We start from the raw sequence: 21,550 nt of genomic DNA, 5'->3' as shown, positions 1-21,550 counted from the left end.
TTCTGTGTATTCTTGCCACCTCTTAATATCTTCTGCTTCTGTTAGGTCCATACCATTTCTGTCCTTTATTGAGCCCATCTTTGCATGAAATGTTCCCTTGGTATCTCTGATTTTCTTGAAGAGATCTCTAGTCTTTCCCATTCTGTTCTTTTCCTCTATTTCTTTGCATTGATCGCTGCGGAAGGCTTTATCTCTCCTTGCTATTCTTTGGAACTCTGCATTCAGATGCTTATATCTTTCCTTTTCTCCTTTGCTTTTTGATTCTCTTCTTTTCACAGCTATTTGTAAGGCCTCCTCAGGCAGCCATTTTGCTTTTTTGCATTTCTTTTCCATGGGGATGGTCTTGATCCCTGTCTCCTGTACAATGTCACGAACCTCCGTCCATAGTTCATCAGGCACTCTATCTATCAGATCTAGGCCCTTAAATCTATTTCTCACTTCCACTGTATAATCATAAGGGATTTGATTTAGGTCATACCTGAATGGTCTAGCGGTTTTCCCTACTTTCTTCAATTTGAGTCTGAATTTGGTAATAAGGATTCATGATCTGAGCCATAGTCAGCTCCTGGTCTTGTTTTCGCTGACTATATAGAGCTTTTCCATCTTTGGCTGCAAAGAATATAATCAATCTGATTTCGGTGTTGACCATCTGGTGATGTCCATGTGTAGAGTCTTCTCTTGTGTTGTCGGAAGAAGGTGTTTGCTATGACCAGTGCGTTCTCTTGACAAAACTCTATTAACCTTTGCCCTGCTTCATTCTGTACTCCAAGGCCAAATTTGCCTGTTACTCCAGGTGTTTCCTGACTTCCTACTTTTGCATTCCAGTCCCCATAATGAAAAGGACATCTTTTTTGCGTGTTAGTTCTAAAAGGTCTTGTAGGTCTGCATAGAACTGTTCAACTTCAGCTTCTTCAGCGTTACTGGTCGGGGCATAGGCTTGGATTACCGTGATATTGACTGGTTTGCCTTGGAAACAAACAGGGATCATTCTGTCATTTTTGAAATTGCATCCAAGTACTGCATTTTGGACTCTTGTTGACCATGATGGCTACTCCGTTTCTTATAAGTGATTCTTGCCCACAGTAGTAGATATAATGGTCATCTGAGTTAAATTCACCCAATCCAGTCCATTTTAGTTCACTGGAGGTACAGGTCAGCAGTGGACTGCCGCAGGGGCAGGGGCTCTGGGTGCAGCAGGCCTGGGCACGGCATGAGCCCTCTCGGAGGAGGTCACCATCAACCCCACCACTGAGCTGCCAGAACCCACACAGGACTGGGAAATAGACTCTTGGAGGGCACAATCACTCAGTCACGTCTGACCCTTTGTGACCCCATGGACTTTACAGTCCATGGAATTCTCCAAGCCAGAACAGTGGAGTGGGGAGCCCTTCCCTTCTCCAGGGGATCTTCCCAAGCCAGGGATCGAACCCGGGTCTCCACACTGCAGGTGGATTCTTTACCAGCTGAGCCACAAGGGAAGCCCTTTCTCTAATTAGCAGACTGCTAGCAGCTAGATAACACCCAGCTACAGACTAGCAGGGGGGCACTCTTTCTGCCCCCTTCTGATGTCTGTGTCAGAAGCTGTCTCCTTTGTGCTTTAATAAAACTTTATCACACAAAAGGTATGAGTGATCAAGCCTCGTCACTGGCCCTGGATTGAATTCTTCTCCTGCGGAGGCCAAGAATCCCGGCGTCTTTCACGGCTCAGCAACAACCTTTCACTTGGGCCAAGAACTGAACAACGTAGGTCACAACACATCTTACAATGAAAGAGAAAAAAGTGAGTGGATCATCTCGTGAACCTGATGATAACTGAAGATAACGGCTCATGGAGGGACGCGCGCCTCCACATCTTCCATGGGGCACAGGCAGCGGGTACAGCGCCTGTCCACCTCCAGGAGACCAACCTGGAGGTTTCTCAGTCCTCCAGACGGAACAGCTCGAGAGCACGGCCCCGCTGCGGCCAGCGCAGAACGTGCCAGAGCGCAACCCAGCACCACTGCCACGCAACTAAGTAAACAGTCGGGTCGACACAGGTGGGAGGGATGCCAGCTCTCACCCGGAAAAGACAATCAATAAGTGTGGAAGGAATGCAGAAATCAGAACCCCAGTTGGACAAATTCCCAGTAATGCTGTCTGGCAAGACCCACCAACAGATGCAAAGAGGGGTGGGCAAAGCTCTGAGCAGAAGCAAAATGTCAGCAGAACCTGAAGGTGTCTCACCTCGAGGACCAGCAAGACCCCCTCAGCAGCAGCCACGGAGACCGCTGGGCGTGACCGTGGGGCACCACCGGGACAACAGCCCCGCAGCACAGCATGCCAGGCAGGACACGCTGCCACTCTGCTGCCTTCCCAAAGGCGCGTGGCTCAACCACGGGAAGGTGTCAGAGGACTTTCACCAGAGCCCCAGCAAGCAGACCCCACCGTCAGGCGGCCAAGGACCAGCAGGACAGAGAGGCCGTCACAGACGGGAGGGGCCGTGGGGGCTGCACAACGCACTCAGACAAGCCGGTGATGTGGGCCCAGGCCATGTCGGGTGCCTCAGCTTGACCAGCGCCCCAGGTGACAGGGCACTGGGGACCCTGCCTCGTTTTTGTGACTCTTCCGTAAACCTAAGACTACTTCAAATGAATCCAAAAGAAACACGTGAAGCAGACAGGCTCTTGTCCCTTGCTTGTGAGCCCTGAGGAACTTCTGGGTTAGAGGGCTAATCTGGGCTCAGATTCGGCCACAGCCTGGCCAGGGCAGGGGGCACACTGCCCCCAGGAGCAGGCTGCAGCACCTTCATGCCCAAGGGAAGGGGACACTCTGACCTGCAGGCCCAGCCAGAGTGAGTTTACCTTCTGCTGCTAAGTCGCTTCAGTCGTGTCCAACTCTTAGCGACCCCATGGACTGCAGCCTACCAGGCTCCTCTGTCCATGGGATTTTCCAGGCAAGAGTACTGGAGTGGGGTGCCATCGCCTTCTCCAGAGTTTACCTTCAAATGGCTGGAAAAGTACAAAGAGAGTAATACTTCACACCGCAGAAAAACACGCAAGGTCTGTATCATGCGTCTGCAAGTGTGGGTCTCCCTGGTGGCTCAGCCAGTAAAGAGCCTGCCTGCAACAAGGGAGACCCAAGTTCGATCCCGGGTCAGGGAGATCCCCTGGAGAAGGGAATGGCAACCCACTCCAGGATTCTTGCCTGGAGAAGCCCATGGACAGAGGACGGTTGGGGCTACAGTCCACAGGGTCTCGGAGAGTTGGACACAACGGAGCAGCTGACACCTCGACTTTCTCGAAGTGACGTGGCCTGGGAGCACAGCTCGGCCCCGGAAGGGTGGGCCCCCAGGTCGGCGGGCACAGCGGTCCTACCTGACCACCTCGTACTGCTGGATCAGAGGCAGCAGCTCCGTCCAGCGGGCGTCGCTCAGCTGCTCACACTGGATGTCCAGCTTCATGGTGTGAAGTGAAGGGTTTCCTGGCAGAGGCAGGGGAAATAGGAAAACATTTCAGCCAAGCTCTCAAGGTCTGATGGGCCAGAGCCACTGGCGGGAAACACCCCACAGGGCCCCAGGAGAGCACACCCCAGGAGAGGCTCCCGCCTGCCGCGTTTCCCTGCTTCCATGCCTCTATCCACCTCACCGCCAGGATCAGGAGTGAGAGGGGGCTCCCTGGCAAAGACACCACAAGCCGCAGAGCTCAGGGGCGCCGCTGCGGGAGCAGAGGCGGCTCTCATACGCCAGCCCCCACTCATAGCCTCCTGGGCACCACCCGCACAGGAGGAAGTGGAAACGCGAGCCTGCCATCCAAAGCTCTGCCTCTTTCCTGCCTGAGCAAGGGCAGGTGGGGAGGAGGGGGCCTGTGGGCCAGAAAGCCTGGAGACTCAGCTGGGGGCACAGGGGCTGGAGCCGACTCCCAGGACTCACGTGGGCCCTCCCCACCCCGAAGCACCTGCGTGGGGGGGTAGGCGCCTGTGGTCACCAGCAGCTCCTCAGGGGCACCGGCTTCAGGGGCCCTGGACAGGTGGGGTGGGGACCCCAGGCCCAGTGACCTGCACTCGAGGGTGCACTCGAGCAGCCACCCGGGGTGCCTGCTCCCACGATCCCCTCCCCAGTGCTGGTGATCGGTGCAGGGCGTGTCCTCCACCCCACTTGACTCAGCCTGGGGACCTGCCCCCGAGAAGCCAGCTCACCAAGGAGGCTGAGAGGAGGGAGGCCTCTGGCCAGCACGTCTGCGATAGGAGGGCGCAGGCCCTGAGACCTCAGCAGGGCCACGCAGAGCTGCTGCTGCCTGTGGTCCAGAAGGCGGGGCCCGAAGGAGAGGAGCCCACGGGGAGCCAGGAGCGGGGGGGCTGCCCGGGTTCGGGGCAGGGAGTGGGTTTCACACAAAGAGCAACCGTTCAGTGAAGACCCGCGCCTGGAACCCACGTCTTCCCAGGTTCCCGGAAACAGGGTGACCCAGGCCCATGCGAGATTCCTGGCTCTCTGGGACCCCAGGTTCCTGAGAACAATGTCTCACTCGTGTGTGTCCCTGCCTGGCACGGCCCGGCCTGGCTCAACGGGGGACGCCCCTCTTTCTGCAGGCTGATGGAGCCCACAGTGGGCAGAAAGCCAGCTCAGGCAAAGGCTCTCATTCCTTTCCTGCTGGGACAGCTCTAGTGCTAACAATCAGGCAAGAGGCACACTCATGTCTGCGCGTCCCAGCAGGGAACCTGCTAAGAAACTGAGGCCAGGGCACGGGTACCGGGCCACTCCACATGCCATCACGGAGACGGGCCATCCCTGGAGAGGCCGCCCAGCTCACTGCCCAGAGCAAAACCAGGCCCACCCCACCCCCAGCCCAGGGTGTGGCCAGCCAAGCCCTGACTCAGAGTCCTGTCATCCCAGGAAGGGGGCCAGCAAGCGGTCCCAGGCCCCAGGGACCAACACTGCTCCCCACCTGCGCCCTTGCCCTGAAGCTCCCTGGCTCCCAGCCTGACAGGAGGGCTCTCCCCTCTCCCTGGTAGGAAGCAGATCCCAGCAGCTGAGACGCCCCAGCCCTGACCCGACTTCTCCTGAGTATCCCTCCGTTGACGCCGGGGCTTCGTAGCCTCCAATGGACACCCATCCCTTTGAAAATCCATGAGAAAGTATAAACATCCCCAAAGACGCTGCGTGTACAGCCTCCTCACAAGCTCCCGGTGAGGCTGCCTGATCCGGGCAGGAACAAGAACGCGTCCCGCCCACGGCCTCCTTGGGAATCAGGACTCCCACCAGCCGGGCTGCTCCCTAGCCGAATCACGGCCCAGGATCTCAATAACGGCCCCGAATTAACGCTTAAAAGCGCGGCGACTTAAAAGCTGCTGCGCAAGACGGCGCCGGACACAGGCCTGCGTCCCTTCCGCCTCGGGTACGGCCCAGCCTCCCGCCGGCGCAGCGCGGTTACCTCTGCGGGGCGCGGGCGGCGGCAGGGAGCGGGGGCGCGCCGCGGCCCGTGCGGGGCCACCCAGGGCCGCCGCCGCCTTCCACGCCCGCCGGAGGCCCCGCATGTGTCCGGGGGCCTGGGGTGAGCGCAGGGGCGGGCCGGGGCCACCCTAAGGGAGAGGACTCCCGATGCCCTCGGCCCACGCCTTTTCTCGGGCCCGGGAGTCAGCCGCCCCGCGGTCGGTGGCCGGAGGACCCCGAAATGCCGCGGCGCCCCGCTCCCCCGGGACCGCGGAACTCACCTCCAGCCGCCGCAGACCCGAGGGCCGAGCCGCCTCTTCCGCCGGGCGGGGGTTCGGGTCACGGCGCGGGGCGGGGCCCTGGGGGCGGGGCCTGGGGCGCGGGGGCCGACCTGCCCCGCCCGCCGGAAACCCCACGGCGGGACCCCAGCCCTGCCCGCCCGGCCCGGGGTCTTCCTGAGACCCGCGCCGAGCCTGTGCCCCCGCGCAAGGCGGCGCCGCTTTCTGCTGAGCTCCCGGGTGGAACCTGCCGTCCCTGGCCGACCTTCCACCGTGTCGCCCGGCACTGGGACAGGCCGCCTCGCGGGCAGGGAGCGCCAGAGGAGGCGGGCGCAGGCGCGGGGAGCCGCGACCCCCCGCCCCCCCCGCGGAAACGCGCGACGGAGGCTTCCTCTGCCTCCTGCCACCCGCGGGCAGACGTGGGCGTCTCCCAGAGCACGGAAGTCAGCTACCCGGAACACTTCTTTTTGCTGCCAGACAGGAAAAGATATTTGTCCTGGCTGATGAAATGGATGTGAAATGCGTGTGTATGTAGGCAGGCGTGGTGGGGGTGCGTGTGTGTGTAAGCAGGCGTGGTGGGGGGGTGCGTGTGTGTGTAAGCAGGCGTGGTGGGGGTGCACGTGTGTGTAAGCAGGCGTGGTGGGGGGTGCGTGTGTGTGTCTGCGCACACACGCACACACACAGACATGGTAGGGTGTCCCAGGAAAGAGAAACAGGCACGGCTTTCCTGACAGACGAGAAGCCATTTTGGCCAAAGCCATTTCGTGATCTAAGCCTGGGTAGGATACTGGCTCTTAAACAGGTCTTAGTAATTGGTCTTAAGGGGAAAAGGGACTGCAGAAACAAACGCTGCCATCAGGCGAGAGAAGTACCAGCAGCGAAGGCGGTACACCAGCTGTAAAGACTCGGCTGTTTCACTGGTGACGACGAGCCTGAGGTCTCAGCCACCGGACCTACTGGGCGGAAGGGGTGGAGACACCCTCCTGGCGTCCATCACACAAGCCTCGGACCCTGGCGGGAGACGGCGCTACGGGAAAGGGCACTGGTGCCCTCCTTCCTTGCTCCGAATAAGAGATCCTTTCTTCTCCCATCTTTGGCTTGTTTGTGTCTTTTGGCTCAAGATCCACCACGAAGCAAGCCCAGATTTTCAGGTAACAAATGTGGAGCGTGGCTTACGTAAGCACTACACACCCCTCCATTTCTGTGTGTCAGTCAAGAGGAATATTCACGCATGAGCCAAGTAGACATGTTCAAAATGTGTACAGCGTTTTGCAACTGTCCAAACCTGCAAACAATCTAAACGTCTATCAGGAAAACGTTAAAAGCATCACAACACACCCGGTTCACTCCCCTCTTGGCCTAACCACGAGTGTCATGACTTGACCCACCCTTGTGATTGCACGGCAGCCTTCAGCAAAGATCGTTAGGAAACTTCAGGCAGTGTGTTTATGACTCACGTGTGCTGGAGTTCACACGGCATACCTGGGGAGACACAGTAAGGTGGGGACACACAGGAGGCGGGGGAACACGGGGTCGGGAGGGCAGGCGGATGGGGTTCTGCTTTCACCAGGGTCGAGGGTGGCCGCCTAGGGAATGGAAAACCTAAGCACTCAGCCTCCAGAAGAAAGCGGTCTGACATCTGTGCGTCCGCTCCTACTGCCCCTGCACACACACCACCCCTTCACAAGCAAAAATGAGATAGAAGAACAGTAGGCAGAATAACAGCCCCCAAAGATGGTCATGCCCTAATCCCCAAAGCTGCAAGTTGCCTTAGACGGCAAAGGGGTCTCTGCAGATGCGACCAAGTTAAGAACCCTGAGATGGGGAGACTATCCTGGACTACTTGGGCAGGCCCACGTCATCATGAAGATCGGTAAGAGAGAAGCAGACCAGCCAAAATCAGAGAGGAAGAGCGACAATGGAAGCAGAGGCTGGAGTCGCCGAGCCTTGAGGCCTTGAGGATGGAGATAGGCGGCCTCTAGGAGCTGGAAAAGGCCAAGCCGGAGCTTCTCCCCGGACATTCCGGAAAGAATCCGCCTGTGGATACCTCGATTTTAACCCCCTAAGGCGCATTTCAGATTTCTGACCAAGGCAAGAAGGTAGATGGCCCCCTTCCACCCCCAGGGTAAAGCAACTGGAGATTCATTCCCTGTGGAGGAAACGGGAAGACAAGAATAACAGGACAATTAAGGGAGGAGGCTGGGCCCCCGCCTAAACCACATATTTCTCATTCTAGAAGCCAAGAGACCTCCCCTAACACAAACAGAAAGGCTCCTTGGAGGTCAAAGGGCAGCGATGCTAAGCAACTCACAGGGCTCTGTGCTAGACTATCTTGGCTGAAAGTTTCCTGGGCACACATGGGAGGGTCTGTGACATGCCGAACACAAGTACGGCGAGGCTGCACACTGTCACCCTGCTTATTGAACTTCTATGCAGAGCACATCATGTGAAATGCCAGGCTGGAGGAAGCACAAGCTGGAATCGAGACTGCTGGGAGAAACAGCAACAACCTCAGATATGGAGATGATACCGCTCTAATGGCAGAAAGTGAAGAGAAACCAAAGAGCCTCTTGCTGCTGGTCAGAGAGGAGAGTGAAAAAGCTGGCTTAAAACTCAACTTTTGGGGGGTGGGAGGGGGGTTCATGTTTGGGAACGCATGTACACCCGTGGTGGATTCATGTCAATGTATGGCAAAACCAATACAGAATTGTAAAGTAAAATAAAAAAATAAATAAATATTTAAAAATAAGTAAATAAAACTCAACTTTCAAAAAACTAAGATCATGGCATCCGGCCCCATCACTTCATGGCAAATAGAGGGGAAAAGTGGAAACAGTGACATATTTTCTTTCCTTGGGCTCCAAAATTACGGCAGACGAAGACTGCAGCCACAAAATTAAAAGACACTTGCTCCTTGGAAGGAAAGTTATGACAAACCTAGACAGTGTAGTAAAAAGCAGAGACATCACTTTGCTGACTAAGGTCTGTATAGTCAAAGCTGTGGTTTTCCCAGTGGTCATGTATGGATGTGAGAGTTGGACCATAAAGAAGGCCAAGAACTGAAGAACTGATACTTTTGAACTGTGGTGTTGGAGAAGACTCTTGAGAGCCCCCTGGACTGCAAGGAGATCAAACCAATCTATAGTAAAGGATATCGACCCTGAATAGTCATTGGAAGGGCTGATGCTGAAGCTGAAGCTCCAATACTTGATGATGCAAAGAGCAAACTCATTGCAAAGACCCTGATGGTGAGAAAGATTGAGAGTGGGAGGAGAAGGGATGACAGAGGCTGAGATGGTTGGATAGCATCACTGACTCAACTGACACGAGTTTGAGCAAACTCTGGGAGATAGTAAAGGACAGGAAAGACTGGTGTGTTGCAGCCAACAGGGTCACAAAGGGACAGACACGACTTAGCAACTGAACAACAACAAAGAATAGGTATGTATACAGGAATATACGTAAGTATGCGGACAGACATGTAAGCAACCTAACGCCATGGACACGGCGTGTGTCACTGTGGAGGAGGAAAGGCACACGCCGAGCTGACTCCATCTTGAGAAAGAAGGGAACTCCATCTTGCATTTTCAGTGAACTTTGGACTATGTGCCTGGTAGCCATGGGGATAACATACCTACAGCCCAATTGTACTCCCGGACTGATAAACACCAGATTCTATACCAAGATTTCCCATGGCCAAAAAGAACGCAATAATCCCCTATGTAGTCAGTCACCTCTGTGATCTTTACGGCCCCCACTGGTGTAGCAAGGGGCACCCACTCCAGTACTTTTGCCTGGAAAATCCCGTGGACAGAGGAGCCTTGAAGTCCATGGGGTTGCTAGAGTCGGACACTACTGAGCGACTTCCCTTTCACCTTTCACTTTCATGCACTGGAGAAGGAAATGGCAGCCCACTCCAGTGTTCTTGCCTGGGGAATCCCAGGGACGGGGGAGCCTCGTGGGCTGCCGTCTATGGGGTCGCACAGAGTCGGACACGACTGAAGCGACTTAGCAGCAGCAGCACAGTGGATAACCAGCTGCCCCTTCTGATTATGAATCATGGCTGTAACCTGATTGTATCTCCCTTTAACACTGTCCAGGCTAGGGTTAAGGAATTTGGGGATGCGGGCTTGAGCAGTACACTTAAGATATATAAGGTTTTCACAAAAGTGGATCACGGTCCCTGGCTAAAGAGGAGACTCTGCCTCCGACCGCTGGTGTACTAAACTGCACTCCACTATCCACGCTGTCCTTCTGAGTGAGTCTGTTTCCCGGGGCGTTTAACTGTAACAACTGTTCAGACGTATTCAATATCCGCAACCAGTCTCCACAGGCTGACACTGTTTTCAGCTAGCCCTTGTCACAACCTGAGCCCAGAGCCACCGAGGCGCTGTCCCACTTACGTCATTCTCTTCCCCACGGGAGCTGCCCGCCCACCTCCCAGGGCCTCGGGCCAAAGCTGCACGAGGCCGGGTGGCTATCCCAAGGCCCAGCACAAGGCCGGGCGCCACCCGGGCGAGTGCGCTCTGCCAGGGCTGTCTGTCCTTCCCAGGGGTCGGTTCTGCGGGGAATAAGGTCGGGGGTTACTCAACTTGAGAAGGAAAGTCTGACTGGCCAGCCCTCGGTGGTGTAACTTGCAGGACCCCAAAGAGCGGATCCCACGATCACGCGGAAGAAGCCAGCTAAGAGGCAACGCGCAGGCGCAGACTGAGCGCCGCGCGTGGGGCTCCCAGCGTGCCCCGGGAGGAGGGCCCGCAGGGGGCGCGCACGCGGGACGCGCACTCGGGCGCCGTGACGTCATCGGAGCGCGCCGGTGTTCGCTCCTCCCGCGCGGGTCCGCCTCACGGGCCCCGCCCCGAGGGAACTCAAAAGCGTCAGTTCTTCAGTCGCGGGGGGGGGGGGACCCGACCCAGCGAACTCCTAGCCCCTTCTCGCAAGCGCGCGTCTCCCCGGGCTGCGTAACCTCAGTGGCGCCCGGCGCACGTCCACACACAGGAAGACCACAGCTGCGTCAGTAGGAACTGACTTCGGGCCGGTCAGTCGTCTGTTTGGCCCACCTGCTGATAGACTGCGGGAGTGACTGACTTAGATACTTAGTCCGTCAGACGACGACGGACTGTCTCCAGCCTGCAGGCCCGGAGGAACACGGCCTGCTTCCCACCGAGGGGCTGCCTTGGGGCCCGCGCTGGGGCGGGGCGCAGAGTGGGGGCGGGGCCTCGCGTTCGCGGCACCCGGCGGGGGCGGGGCCTTGGGCGGGCCTCGCGCTGCGTCGGGGCGGGGCCGACTTAGTCACGCCCCAAGTGGGCTGGACCTATCCCAGGCCCGCAGCGCGCGTGGCGGGAGGATGAGGCCTCGCAGGGCCCGGGACGTCAGCGGGTCAGTTCTCTGACTTGGAGCAAAGTCTGGATCTCAGGATTCTGACAACTGGAGCTGGAGAGTAAGACAGAGACAGTGGTTTTGAAAGAAAGGGGCAATTTCGTAACTTAAAAAAATCGAATCTATGGGTATAATCTGTTTAACATAGGCAATGCTGCTACTGCTAAGTCACTTCAGTCGTGTCCGACTCTTCGCGACCCCATGGACTGCAGCCCACCAGGCTCCTCCGTCCATGGGATTTTCCAGGTAAGAGTACTAGAGTGGGTTGCCATTGCCTTCTCCGAACATAGGCAATGAATGGTAATAATTAAGTGTCTCACCTAAATGTATTCCTTGACTCCTGCGTGCCTGAGTGTGTTGTAGGTGCTGAGGATTCAACATTGAGCAGAGCAGACAGAAGTCACTCATGGAGGGAAACTCCCTGATGGAGGGGAAGGCCAGGCCCAGAAGGGTGACCTGCAGACTGGAGCTGGTGAGGAGCGTGGCCAGCTGTCTACAGACTGAATGGAAGAAGTGGTGCCCAGCTGAAGGAGATAAAATTGAGATCTGAATAAAACTCCTGAGGAGGAAAAGGAAGGTCTAGAAGGACCTTCCCCGCATTTATCACCTGTGCTTGTCGAGTTTGAGATACCCCACAAAGCTGAGTACAGCAGGTCACCACCACACATGCGCTGGACCCCTCCCAGAGTGTGCTGGCCACAGTGGGGGCCTGTGGAGTTCACTGGGAATTGTGTCATCGTCGTTATTTTTAACTTACCTGATTCACCCGGTTGAGTCCTTACCTTCCTTTCTTTCTTGACCATGTGGCTTGTGGGATCTGAGTTCCCTGAGCTAGGATTGAAGCCAGGCCCTCTTCAGTCCTAGCATTTTGAACTTCCACATGGGGTCCCTTTTTTTTTCCTCCCTGGAGAGCACCTAGTATTTCATTTGGTGTGGGCTTCCTGGTGATGGATTCTGCCCATTTTTGTTTCTCTGAAAAGTTCTTTACGTTCTTTATTTTTCAGGAACGTTTTCGCTGGGTGTAGAAGTATAAGTTGGCATTTATTTCTGCTAGCATTCTGAGGGTGTTATTCCACTGTCTTCTGGTTTCCATGCTTTCTGTCATTCTTACTATCACACCTTTGAAGATGGCATGTCTTCCCAGGTGCTTTAAGCTTTCTTCTTTATTGTCAGTCGTCAGGTTCGCTGTGCTGTGCCTGGGTGTGTGTTTCCCTGTGTCTCCCCTTCTCGATGCTCAGTGCGCTCCTGGAACCTGTGGCCGGCCCAACGTCTCTCATCCGTCTGGGGAAAGTCTCAGCTCTTATTTCCTCACGTGTTTTGGATCCCTCACTCTCTTTCTGCCCTTCATCTAGAACTCAGAAATATTCTTGACCTTTCTGCTGAACCCCAGTGTCTGTTTTGCTTTTCACTAGCTTGCACGTGCTTTCGCTCTCTACCTCAGTCTGCACGGCCCCCTCTGAGCTGCCTTCTGCTTCACTAACTCGCTGTCTTACCTGTAGGCCTGCCGTCACAGCCATCGCTGAGCTCTTGAGTTTAGTTATTCTCTGTATCTCCTTAGGAGTTTCATTTTGTTTGTTTCCAGGTCTCCCCGACCCCAGATTTGTTCATCGTGTCTTTCACTCCTTGAGTACATTTAAGGTATTTCTTTTAAAGTCCTTGTCAAATAGCTCCACTGTCTTCATCTCTGTTGGGTCAGTTTCTGCCACCTGCTCCTTTGAATGCATCTTATTTCCTGAATACCTCTTTACTTTTGATCAAGCGTTGCACATATTATGTTTAAGAACTTATAAAGACGGACCTCCCTGGCGGTCCAGTGGTTAAGAGTCCATTTTCCAGTGCAGGGGGTATGGGCTCCATCCCTGGTCCAGGAACTCAGATTCCACATGTCACAGAGCAAGTAAGCCTGTGTGCTGCGCCTGCTGGGCGTGTGTGCTATGGAGGCCACAGGAGAGGCCCCTGCGTGCACCCAGAGAGCGCTCACATGCTGCGGTGAAGACCCGGCGCAGCCAAGAGGAGCTGAAGTGGAGTGGATGCACGGTACCACGTGAGTTTCAGCTGCAGCACAGAGATTCAGTTAGACACATGAGGGAAGAATTTTAAGACAAATAAATGGAGAGTCACACATGTTCATTCACAGAAAGACTCAATATAGTGACGATCTCCGTTCTCCTTAAGTTGATCTACAAATTAGAATTCCAGTGAAAATCCCAGCAAGTCTTTTTGTAGATAGAGACAAGCTGCTTCTAAAACTTACACGTGGAGACGCAAAGAACAAGAATAACTTAAACAGTTTTGAAAAAGAAGAATAAAGTGTGAGAATCACATTACCCAACTTAAAATTCAGGGTGGCTTTCCTTTAGAACTGACTGCTTTGATCGCCCTGCAGTCGGACTTCGCATGAGAAGCAAATTCCATCAAAGCAAAGATATGTGTCCTGATGTTAGTGGTGCTGTCTGGAGGGATGGTTGTTTGGAAAGCAGTCTGGCAAAGCGGAAATGACATGTGACCTTTGACCTAGAACTTTTTCTCCCGGGAATCAGGCCATCCCACAGAAACGAGGACATGGGGAGACTGTTTTAGCTTTGCCTGTGGTGGCAGAAACATGGGCTCATGTGGAGACTCTGGTGGACTCCCACTAGCACAGCCCCAGCCCTATGTGAGGCTGACCCCAAGCTCCAGGTCCTGGGAGCACAGCAGAGAGGGCTCCAGCGCGGGAGAGGGGTGAAGAAGGAGGAGGGGGCAGAGCCGTGTGGAGTGAAGAGCCAGGTGTGGACCGGCGGCAGCCCATGTGCACAGGCCGAGCGCGGCAGCTCGCGGGACGCCACGCAGATGCAGGAGGTGTGTCCGCAGAGGTGAGACGCTGCTTCACGGGCCTGCTTGGGGGTCCTGCTGGGCACAGAGGTGGGAGAAGTCACGGTGTCGAGCTCCACGACGTGAAGTCATAAAATGGAGGGAAAAGGCAGGTTTTGTTGCTGCTATTTGCTTCTTTTTTCAGCTGTACTGCGTGTGGCTTGTGAGATCTTAGCTCCCCAAGCAGGGATTGAACCCCGGCCACTGGAAATGGGTGCCAAGTCCTAACCACTGGGTTGCCAGGAGATTCCTGAGGTCGTGGTCTCAGAAAGATCACACCTAACACGTACCCACAAATGCACACCTGTGGGTGGACACTTGTAATGGAATTAATGGAGACTGTGAGATCTGGGCTGCTGCAGGTACTGGCCAGGGGCGCCCAGGGTCTCACTGGAGCAGAGGACACGGTGGCCCCTGGCTGTGAGGATGATGTGGGCGGGAGGGTGATCGGGAGCCTGGAGACCAGCCTGCTCCTCCTGGCTAGTCGGCCCTCAGATGTGGTGCCCTCCAGTGTCTGTTCTGCTCAGGGGCCCTGCAGGACTTTAGGAGGAGAAGGGTCTTTAGAATAAAACCTTTATTTCCACAGTCAGCGTGTCTGGACACATATTAGTAGGTGGTTCCTAAAGGAGATCAATCCTGAATACTCACTGGAAGGGCTGATGTTGAAGCTGAAGCTGCAATACTTTCTCACCTGATGCAAAGAACTGCCTCATTGGAAAAGACCCTGAGGCTGGGAAAGATGGAGGGCAGGAGGAGAAGGGGACGACAGAGGATGGCATCACAAGTCAGTGGACCTGAATCTGAGCAAATTCCAGGAGACAGTGGAGGACAGGGAAGCCTGGCATGCTGCAGTCCACGGGGTCGCAAACAGTTGGACACAACTGAGCGGCTGAACAGCCGGAACGAACGAATGCAGAGGAGTGAGGGGCACCTAGGGTGTCGTGGTTCCCGGGCACAGGCTGGCAGGAGGAACCCGCAGGAGAGTGCCACGTGGCTGAAGGTCCACGAGAGGCAACACGGGACGCCTTGTGGATGGGCGCAGGGTTGGCCACCAGCATGAGGAGCAGCCTGGAGGCCACCTGGTGAGTGAGTCTCAGGAGCCAGTGGAGTCTGGAGAGGAGCCCCTTTGTCCCCAGCGCCGTCCCCCACCAGCAGGCAGACGCTCTGTCCGGGACAGGCTGCTGGGGGCCAACTCTGCTCCCAGATCTCGGGCCGGGGGCCGGGCAGAGGCAGCTCTGGTGCCACAATACAGGACCTCCTAGCCCCCGTTTCCCCAAAGGCCTATGTTCAGAGACACCGCTTTCCTCAAGGAGGCTATAAATAGAAAGCTTGTCTGCAGCTCCTAGCTCAGCCTGACCCATTTCTGCCTCAGAACTGCTGGCATCAGTGCTGGGCCTCTGCTACACCCTGCAGATGCGGCACTTGGGAGGAGACACTCTTCCTTCTGTTCTGCAGTTTGAGGAAATGACCAGCACTGAACGACAAGGAGTCCGTGTGCCCAGGACTACCTCCGAAACGGGACACGTGGGCGGCTCTTTGCCAGGACTCGGCTTAAAGTGCTGTAGGACGCAGTCTTGTGTTCCTCAGGTTGTATTAGCGCGGGTCGCATCGGGGAGTGGTGAGGAGCCGCCAGGGGGCCGGGAGGGAGGGGCCAGTGCCCGAGGCGTGGCCCCGCGCCCTCACCCGCCGCGGTGGCTGTGCAGCATGTCTCTCGTAGCCCTGAGCTGCCCTCGCTCTCAGCAGCTGGCGTGGGGCGTCTTCTCTCTAGCTTCCTCGCCCGCTGTGCCAGCCACAGTCAGCAGAGACCAACGGTGAGGACAGGCTGCCCAGCGGTGGCGAGGAGCTCAGCCAGGTCTGAGGAGCAGCCCGTGTGTCAGCCTGCTGGCCGCTCACTCAGTGGAGAGACTGCTGCCTCCGTCCCCTGGCTCCTCGGGGGCTGTCCCTGCCCTGGGGTCCCCGAGGTGCCTGCTTGCTGGTAGACACACTCGTGAGCTCCAGGCCTTTGGAAGGACCAGCTCCCAGGCCTCCTGTGACCTCCTTCCTCCTCCTCTCTCACTCAGAGGCTCTGCCCCATTCTGCCACCAGCCTCCCGTCGCCCCAGCCGCCCACCGTTTCCAGGGTCTTCAGTGACTCTTAAATCACATGAAGGCTCACATTTCTGCTGAAACACGTGGTTGCCGCCTCCTGTGCCTGTCAGCGTTGCCCTGTTGAAGTATTTCTAATTTCCTTATGATGTCTTCTTAGAACCATTAACTATTAGAGCTGTTTCCAAATGTACGAGGTTGCTTTTGTTTGTTAATGATCAACAGGAACTTTGTGAGGCCTGTGTGCGGGTCAGTGTCTCTGGGCTCCGGGCGCGCCCAGCAGGGCCCTCCCCAGGCTCGGTGTGTGTTTGCTACACGTGTATTTTTTAAATGTTCTCAAGCTTTTGTTGTTTTTCCCTCAAACATCAGATCACACAGGCACATACACATTTCATAACCCTTTCTTACGATCACAGGCCCATGAAGCATGTGCCTCGCGACCAAACAGGTTTGTTTCACAGCTCGGTAGGACCAGCTCCTCCAGGAAGCCCTCAGGGTTTCTTCAGACCACACCCAGGGCTGGATGAGGGTACCACCCACCCTTGCCCCTCATCAGGGCAGGATTCGTGGGGGCAGCGCCTCCCGCCACCCAGTCCATCTGCTTCCTGGGATGGGTGGGCCGGGGGCTGAGGCACCTGGGAGAACCACCTCCCGAGCCTTCCCTGCCCGAAGCTGGGATGTCTGCACCGAGCCCTTCACCTCCAGCCCTGGCAGGACTCCGTGGGCTCACCTAGGAGGAGCTGCTGTCCCTGGTCCCCAGGTGGCCTGGCCTCCAAGCCATGGGCCTCTCCTGGCTCCGAGGGCTCGAGCTGAGCCTGGAGCCCGGTAGGGGTCTTTGCTGCAGGTCCGAGTGGCCGGCCTCTGTGCCCACGTGCGGGATGATGCAGGGCACAGCTGTGTCCAGGTGCCGCGTGGGCCAGGGCTGCCCCCGGGCCCCCGAAGCACCAGCATTCACGGATCAGGCCGAATCACGGGCTCCGACTCGGCCCCACCGTGGACGTCCTGCAGCCAGGGCAGAAGCCGTCCGCGCTCCTCATCCTCACACGCCCGGCCCTGCGGCCCCTGCGGGGTCAGGCCGTAATGGGCTTCCGGCTCCCGACTTAGTGGCAGGACCTGTTCCTCGTGAAGCCTCGGGCAGCGCTTCCTGAGGTCTGCCCTCCCCCTCGTGTGGCACGGGCAGCCCCTGGTTCCACGCGTCCCCTCGGTCAAGCCTGTCAGCCGTGCGTCGAGGCTTCTGTGGACTGGTTCATTTCCGTAGGACACGTTGGTTGTGACGCACAGGACGGCGGGGCGCCTCGTCCCTCTCACTTTCCATGGGTTTGCGTTTGTGGAGGTTGTGAGAGGAACACGGTTGGGTCACCTCCCTTCCTGGGGCCGCATCTCCATGAGGCGTGTCCCCAGCGTCCCAGCCAACGTGCCCTCCCCCGCCCCTACTGTCTGCGTGTTGATCAAAACTGCTCTTATTTTTCTGTCTGTTTACTTTCTCCCTCAATTTTTATTTTTTAATTGAAAAGTTTTAGTTTATTTGGCCTTCGCAGCTGCACGCAGGCTTTCCAGCAGCAGTGGGCGGGGACTGCTCTTTGCTGGGTGCACAGCCTCTCATCTCCGCGGGCCTGCTTGCAAGCCCGGCTCCGGGGCCAGCAAGCTCCGCGGTTGTGACGCGCGCGGCCTAACTGCCCCGCAGCTCGCCTCGCAGCTTGTGGACTTCAGGAAACCAGGAATCAGGACCACGTTCCCAAGCGCTTCCCGGGGCCCAGTGCTGGAGAAAACGAGCCGGGAGTGGGGGCAGGCCGGGCGGGCGGGCTGCCTTCCTGAGTCTGGGGAGGAGGCTTGGACACCTGGGGAGACGCGATGGATGGGGCGGCCCTGTGGCGGGGGTGCTCCAGGCCAGGGCAGCTACTGTGCTGGGGCCGGGCTGAGGCTCATGGACTGAAGCAAGAGGCAGGCGGGGCCCAGCTGCGCAGGATGCCGCCTGCGGGTGAGGCCCTGAGTGTCGCTGCCCAGCCGGTTCCTGCGGGTCAGGGTCCGTGCAGAGCGAGGCTGTGGACGCAGTGCTGGCTGAGCTCCCAGTCAACCCCTGTGCCCTCCCGCTTCCCTTACGGTGGGGCCCCACCTGACCCCTAACCTGGGGGCAGAAGTGACAGCAAGCGCTGAGCTCGCACCCCAGGCCCCTGCCCTCCTGGCCCTGGGCCTGGTGAGCAGCCCCGGCACAGAGGGCCCACTCTGGCCCTCCCGGCTCAGGCCCTTCCCCCTGGGAGGGCCCTGCCTCTGAGCCCCGCCCACAAGGACAGAGGGAAGGAGTGAGCGGCAGGAAGGTCCGCCGAAGCCTGCCCTTCTGGGGCAGTCCTGGAGCCCGCGCCGCCCTCTGTGCCCCCGGCCGCCCCTGGGCGGAAGGTGCGCGGGAACCGAGGAGCAGCCACGTGGCACCAGGATAGTTGAGGAAAGCCTGCACGAGTGTTAGAGGGACAGCCGCAAGTCACAGGGAAAGCTCACTCTCGCTGCTGTAACTGAGGAAAGCCTTTCCAAACCACACAGAATCCTCCATGCTGCTTATGACAGACTCAACCACATGCAATCTGAAAGTAACAGATTCAACCACATGGAAATCAAGTATTTGCTTGGGGAGGAAAACCCAAATCAAACTTAGAAGAAGATATGAAACTGTGGGAAAATATTTCCAGTTCTAATGTCCTTAATGTGTGAGGAGTTCCTACGGATCAATTTCTTAGAAGGCAGAAGGATGGGAAATGACACGAACAGGTAGTTCACAGCAGAAAGGAAGCTGATAAAACACGCTTGCTCATCTCACTAAGATGCGCAGATCGGAAGCAGAGCAGTGTTGCCGTGCACTGCTCACCACGAGGGGAGGTCCGCGGGCCAAGGAACCTGGGAGGGTTCCGGCCGGGGGTCTGTGGGTTCCACAGAGGAGACAGACCGCATCCTCCGAGGCGGGAGGAGCAGGTGCTTGGAGCCCCCGTCACACCAGAACAGGGGTGCCTGTCACTAAGGAACCCTAGTAAACCATGGTGGACCCACAAAATGCAGGTTACACAGCCTTCAACAAAGACACACTCTGGGAGGGCATGAGGAAGATTTCGGAGACTACCAAGCGGAAAGGGCACGAGTGATGCTATGTGAGACATGGTAGCCATACTGGGCAACCGCGGCGCCGCCTCCATTCTCAAGGGAGCACCTGGGCTCGGGGAGGGGGGGGGGCCCAGGGGTGGTGGGAGAGCACAGACCTCCCAGCTGAGACCACAGGGTGTCACGACCCTCCCCCGCGGGCAGGACACCTGCGAGGTAAAAGGCTCAGAACCGCCCTGACCTCTTACCTGGGGTCCCGCCGTGGGTTGGAGTGGCAGCGACGCCACAGCTCCGCCCACCGCTGGCACCCACTCTGCTTCATGTCCGTAGGCAGTTGGAAGCCCTCACGGGTCTCTGATCCTCACTTGACTGCCCTGCTAAACCCACCCGACCCGACCCTGGTCCATCGTTACAGACAAGGCGCAGCCCCAGCAGCTCGAGGTCAGAAAGGTGAGCACCATCGCCGCCCTCGAGCCTTGTGGCCACGCTGGGGCAGAGGCCACGGTGGGTAACTTCACTCCCCTGGGCTCCAGCCGGGCCAACACAGCCCCAGCGCCAACCACGGGCCAGGCGCGTCCAGCCCCCCCAGCAGCCCATGGCGGGGGAGCTGCGGCCAGGGGTGCCTGTGTCCTTGAAAGGAGCCCAAGGTCAGAGCTTAGACTCCCGGCCCAGAGGAGGCAGGGGAGGGTGCCGGAGGGAGAGGAGACGGGTAGGTGGAGCCGGAGGGGGGTGGACACGGCAGGAAGAGGGGTGTGGGGCGATGCAGGGTGACGGGGCGATGGCAGGAAGTAGTGCTCGGGGAGCAGGGGGTGGGGAGGGCGCAGCGGGGCTGAGGAGGGTGGACGGTGGTCTGGATCGGGAAATGGGGAGAAGGCAGGAGAAAGGGAGGGGTGAGGGGCTGGCGGGTGCCGTGTCGCAGCGGAGGGAGGAAGAAGGATGGAGGGGCAGGGCGTGAAGGGCAAAGGCCGGAGGAGTTGGGAGGCGGAGGCCTGTGGCAAGCAGAGCTTCAGCCGCTCCAGGGCCCCGTGCTCCTGTCCGGGCCCCTCCCTTGTCTCTCCTCCTGCCCCAGATCAGGGACACAGGCCACGTGAGTCCGTCTGCCCTGGGGGCCGAGGTGGGGGTGCAGGGCCTCAGCCCTCGACCCTTGCAGTGCCCTGCCCCCGGTCCTCTCCATGAGTCTCACACACCCAGGCCGTTTCCCAGCGGGCCGGGCCTCCTGGGCGTCTCCAGGCCTGAGCGGACCCTCTGTGACCGGGATGATGCAGCCCTCCCCTGCACAGTGCTCACAGCTGTGGACGCGAGACCCTCAGCCACGCAGGCCCCTGAGGTCGCGCGTGCCCTTCCCCCGACCAGCGCCCTCGAGGTTGGCCAGCGTGTCCCCTGGGCAGATCACCAGTGAGAACCGGCTGCAAGGAGAGCCGAATGGAGGCGTGAGCGCCTCATGCCAGAGCCCCTGGTTCCCGGAGTGGGGCCTTCCTGGGGGCGGGGGTCCTGGGGCTGAGACGGTGAGAATCTGGCTCAGAGAGCTTTCCTTCAGCTCTCACAGCGCCTAAGGCAGGTGTTAAAACATCCCATTCCGTGGTTTTAGCGTATTCACGGAGTTTCGCAGCCATCACCCCTTTGTCCACATTTCACCACCTCCTCAGAGAGTCCCTCACTCACCAGCAGACTTGCCCCTCGCCCGTCCCCCAGCCCTGGACGCCACTAACCCGGTCTCAGTCTGTGGACCCGGCGGGGCGGGACATTTCAGCTCAGTGGCATCATGGAGTCTGGGGTCTCTCGCGTCCAATTTCCTCCACTGAGCAGCGTGGGCACCCATGTGTAGCCCGGATCGGCACTTCCTGTCCGCAGTCTGGAAGGGCTGCCAGCTCTCCCTGGGCTTGCGTTGCTGGGAGGAGCCATTCCGTGTGACCTGGATGTGCACGTGTCCTTGGCCTTGCTCTCTGTCCACATCCTCTGTGTTTTCTAACTGAGCTGCTGCTTTTCACTGTTGAGTTAGGAGTTTTATATATTCTGTATATTTTATATATGTATTCTGAATACTAGGCCCCTTACCAGATAGGTGATTCACAAATATTTTTTACTCGTTGTGTAGGCTGTCTTCTCATTTTCTTGATGGGGTCATTTGAAGCACAGCTTTTCATTTTGATGAAGTCGACTTTATCCATTTTTTTCTGTTGCTCATGCTTTTTTTCCGCTTGGTTGCGCTGTGCAGCATGTGGGATCTTAGTTCCAACCAGGGATCGAACCTGTGCCCCCTAACCGCAGGGCCGCAGGGAAGCGCCCTGTCGCTCAGGCATCCGCTTAAGCAGGGCGTGCTCCCGGAAGCCTCAGGGCTGCCTGCCCAGCGTGCTCTGACCTCTCCTTTCCTCGCGCTCGGGGCCAGGCGCTCGGTGCGCTACACTCTGGTCGGCACTCGTGCTGGGCCTCCTGGGTCCCTTCCTGTCCTGTCATCTCATTGTGACAGGATCTCT

At 57.7% G+C, this 21,550-nt stretch overlaps 1 protein-coding gene across 3 annotated transcripts in view; it reads right to left on the bottom strand.

Annotated features, from left to right (window-relative positions):
- The window catches only part of RNH1 (ribonuclease/angiogenin inhibitor 1), a 20,823-nt gene extending 8,988 nt beyond the window's left edge, over positions 1–11,835 (bottom strand). The window contains exons 1-2 of one of the 3 annotated variants that reach the window (XM_040255461.1): positions 10,740–11,835; positions 3,354–3,459 (exon numbers count right to left, since the gene is read on the bottom strand). In XM_040255461.1, the coding sequence (XP_040111395.1) occupies positions 3,354–3,439 (86 nt within the window). In that variant the 5' untranslated portion in view covers positions 3,440–3,459; positions 10,740–11,835. Of the gene's footprint in view, positions 1–3,353; positions 3,460–5,685; positions 5,919–10,274; positions 10,417–10,739 lie in introns of those variants that run through there. The other 2 variants (XM_040255462.1, XM_040255460.1) reach the window with 2 other exon arrangements.
- Positions 11,836–21,550: the final 9,715 nt, after the last annotated feature.

This window comes from Oryx dammah, unplaced genomic scaffold (genome assembly GCF_014754425.2).
Source record: "Oryx dammah isolate SB20612 unplaced genomic scaffold, SCBI_Odam_1.1 HiC_scaffold_15, whole genome shotgun sequence".
NCBI lineage: Eukaryota > Metazoa > Chordata > Mammalia > Artiodactyla > Bovidae > Oryx > Oryx dammah.
The sequence above is the reverse complement of the archived record's forward strand: the minus strand, read 5'-3'. Positions and strand labels throughout refer to the sequence as shown.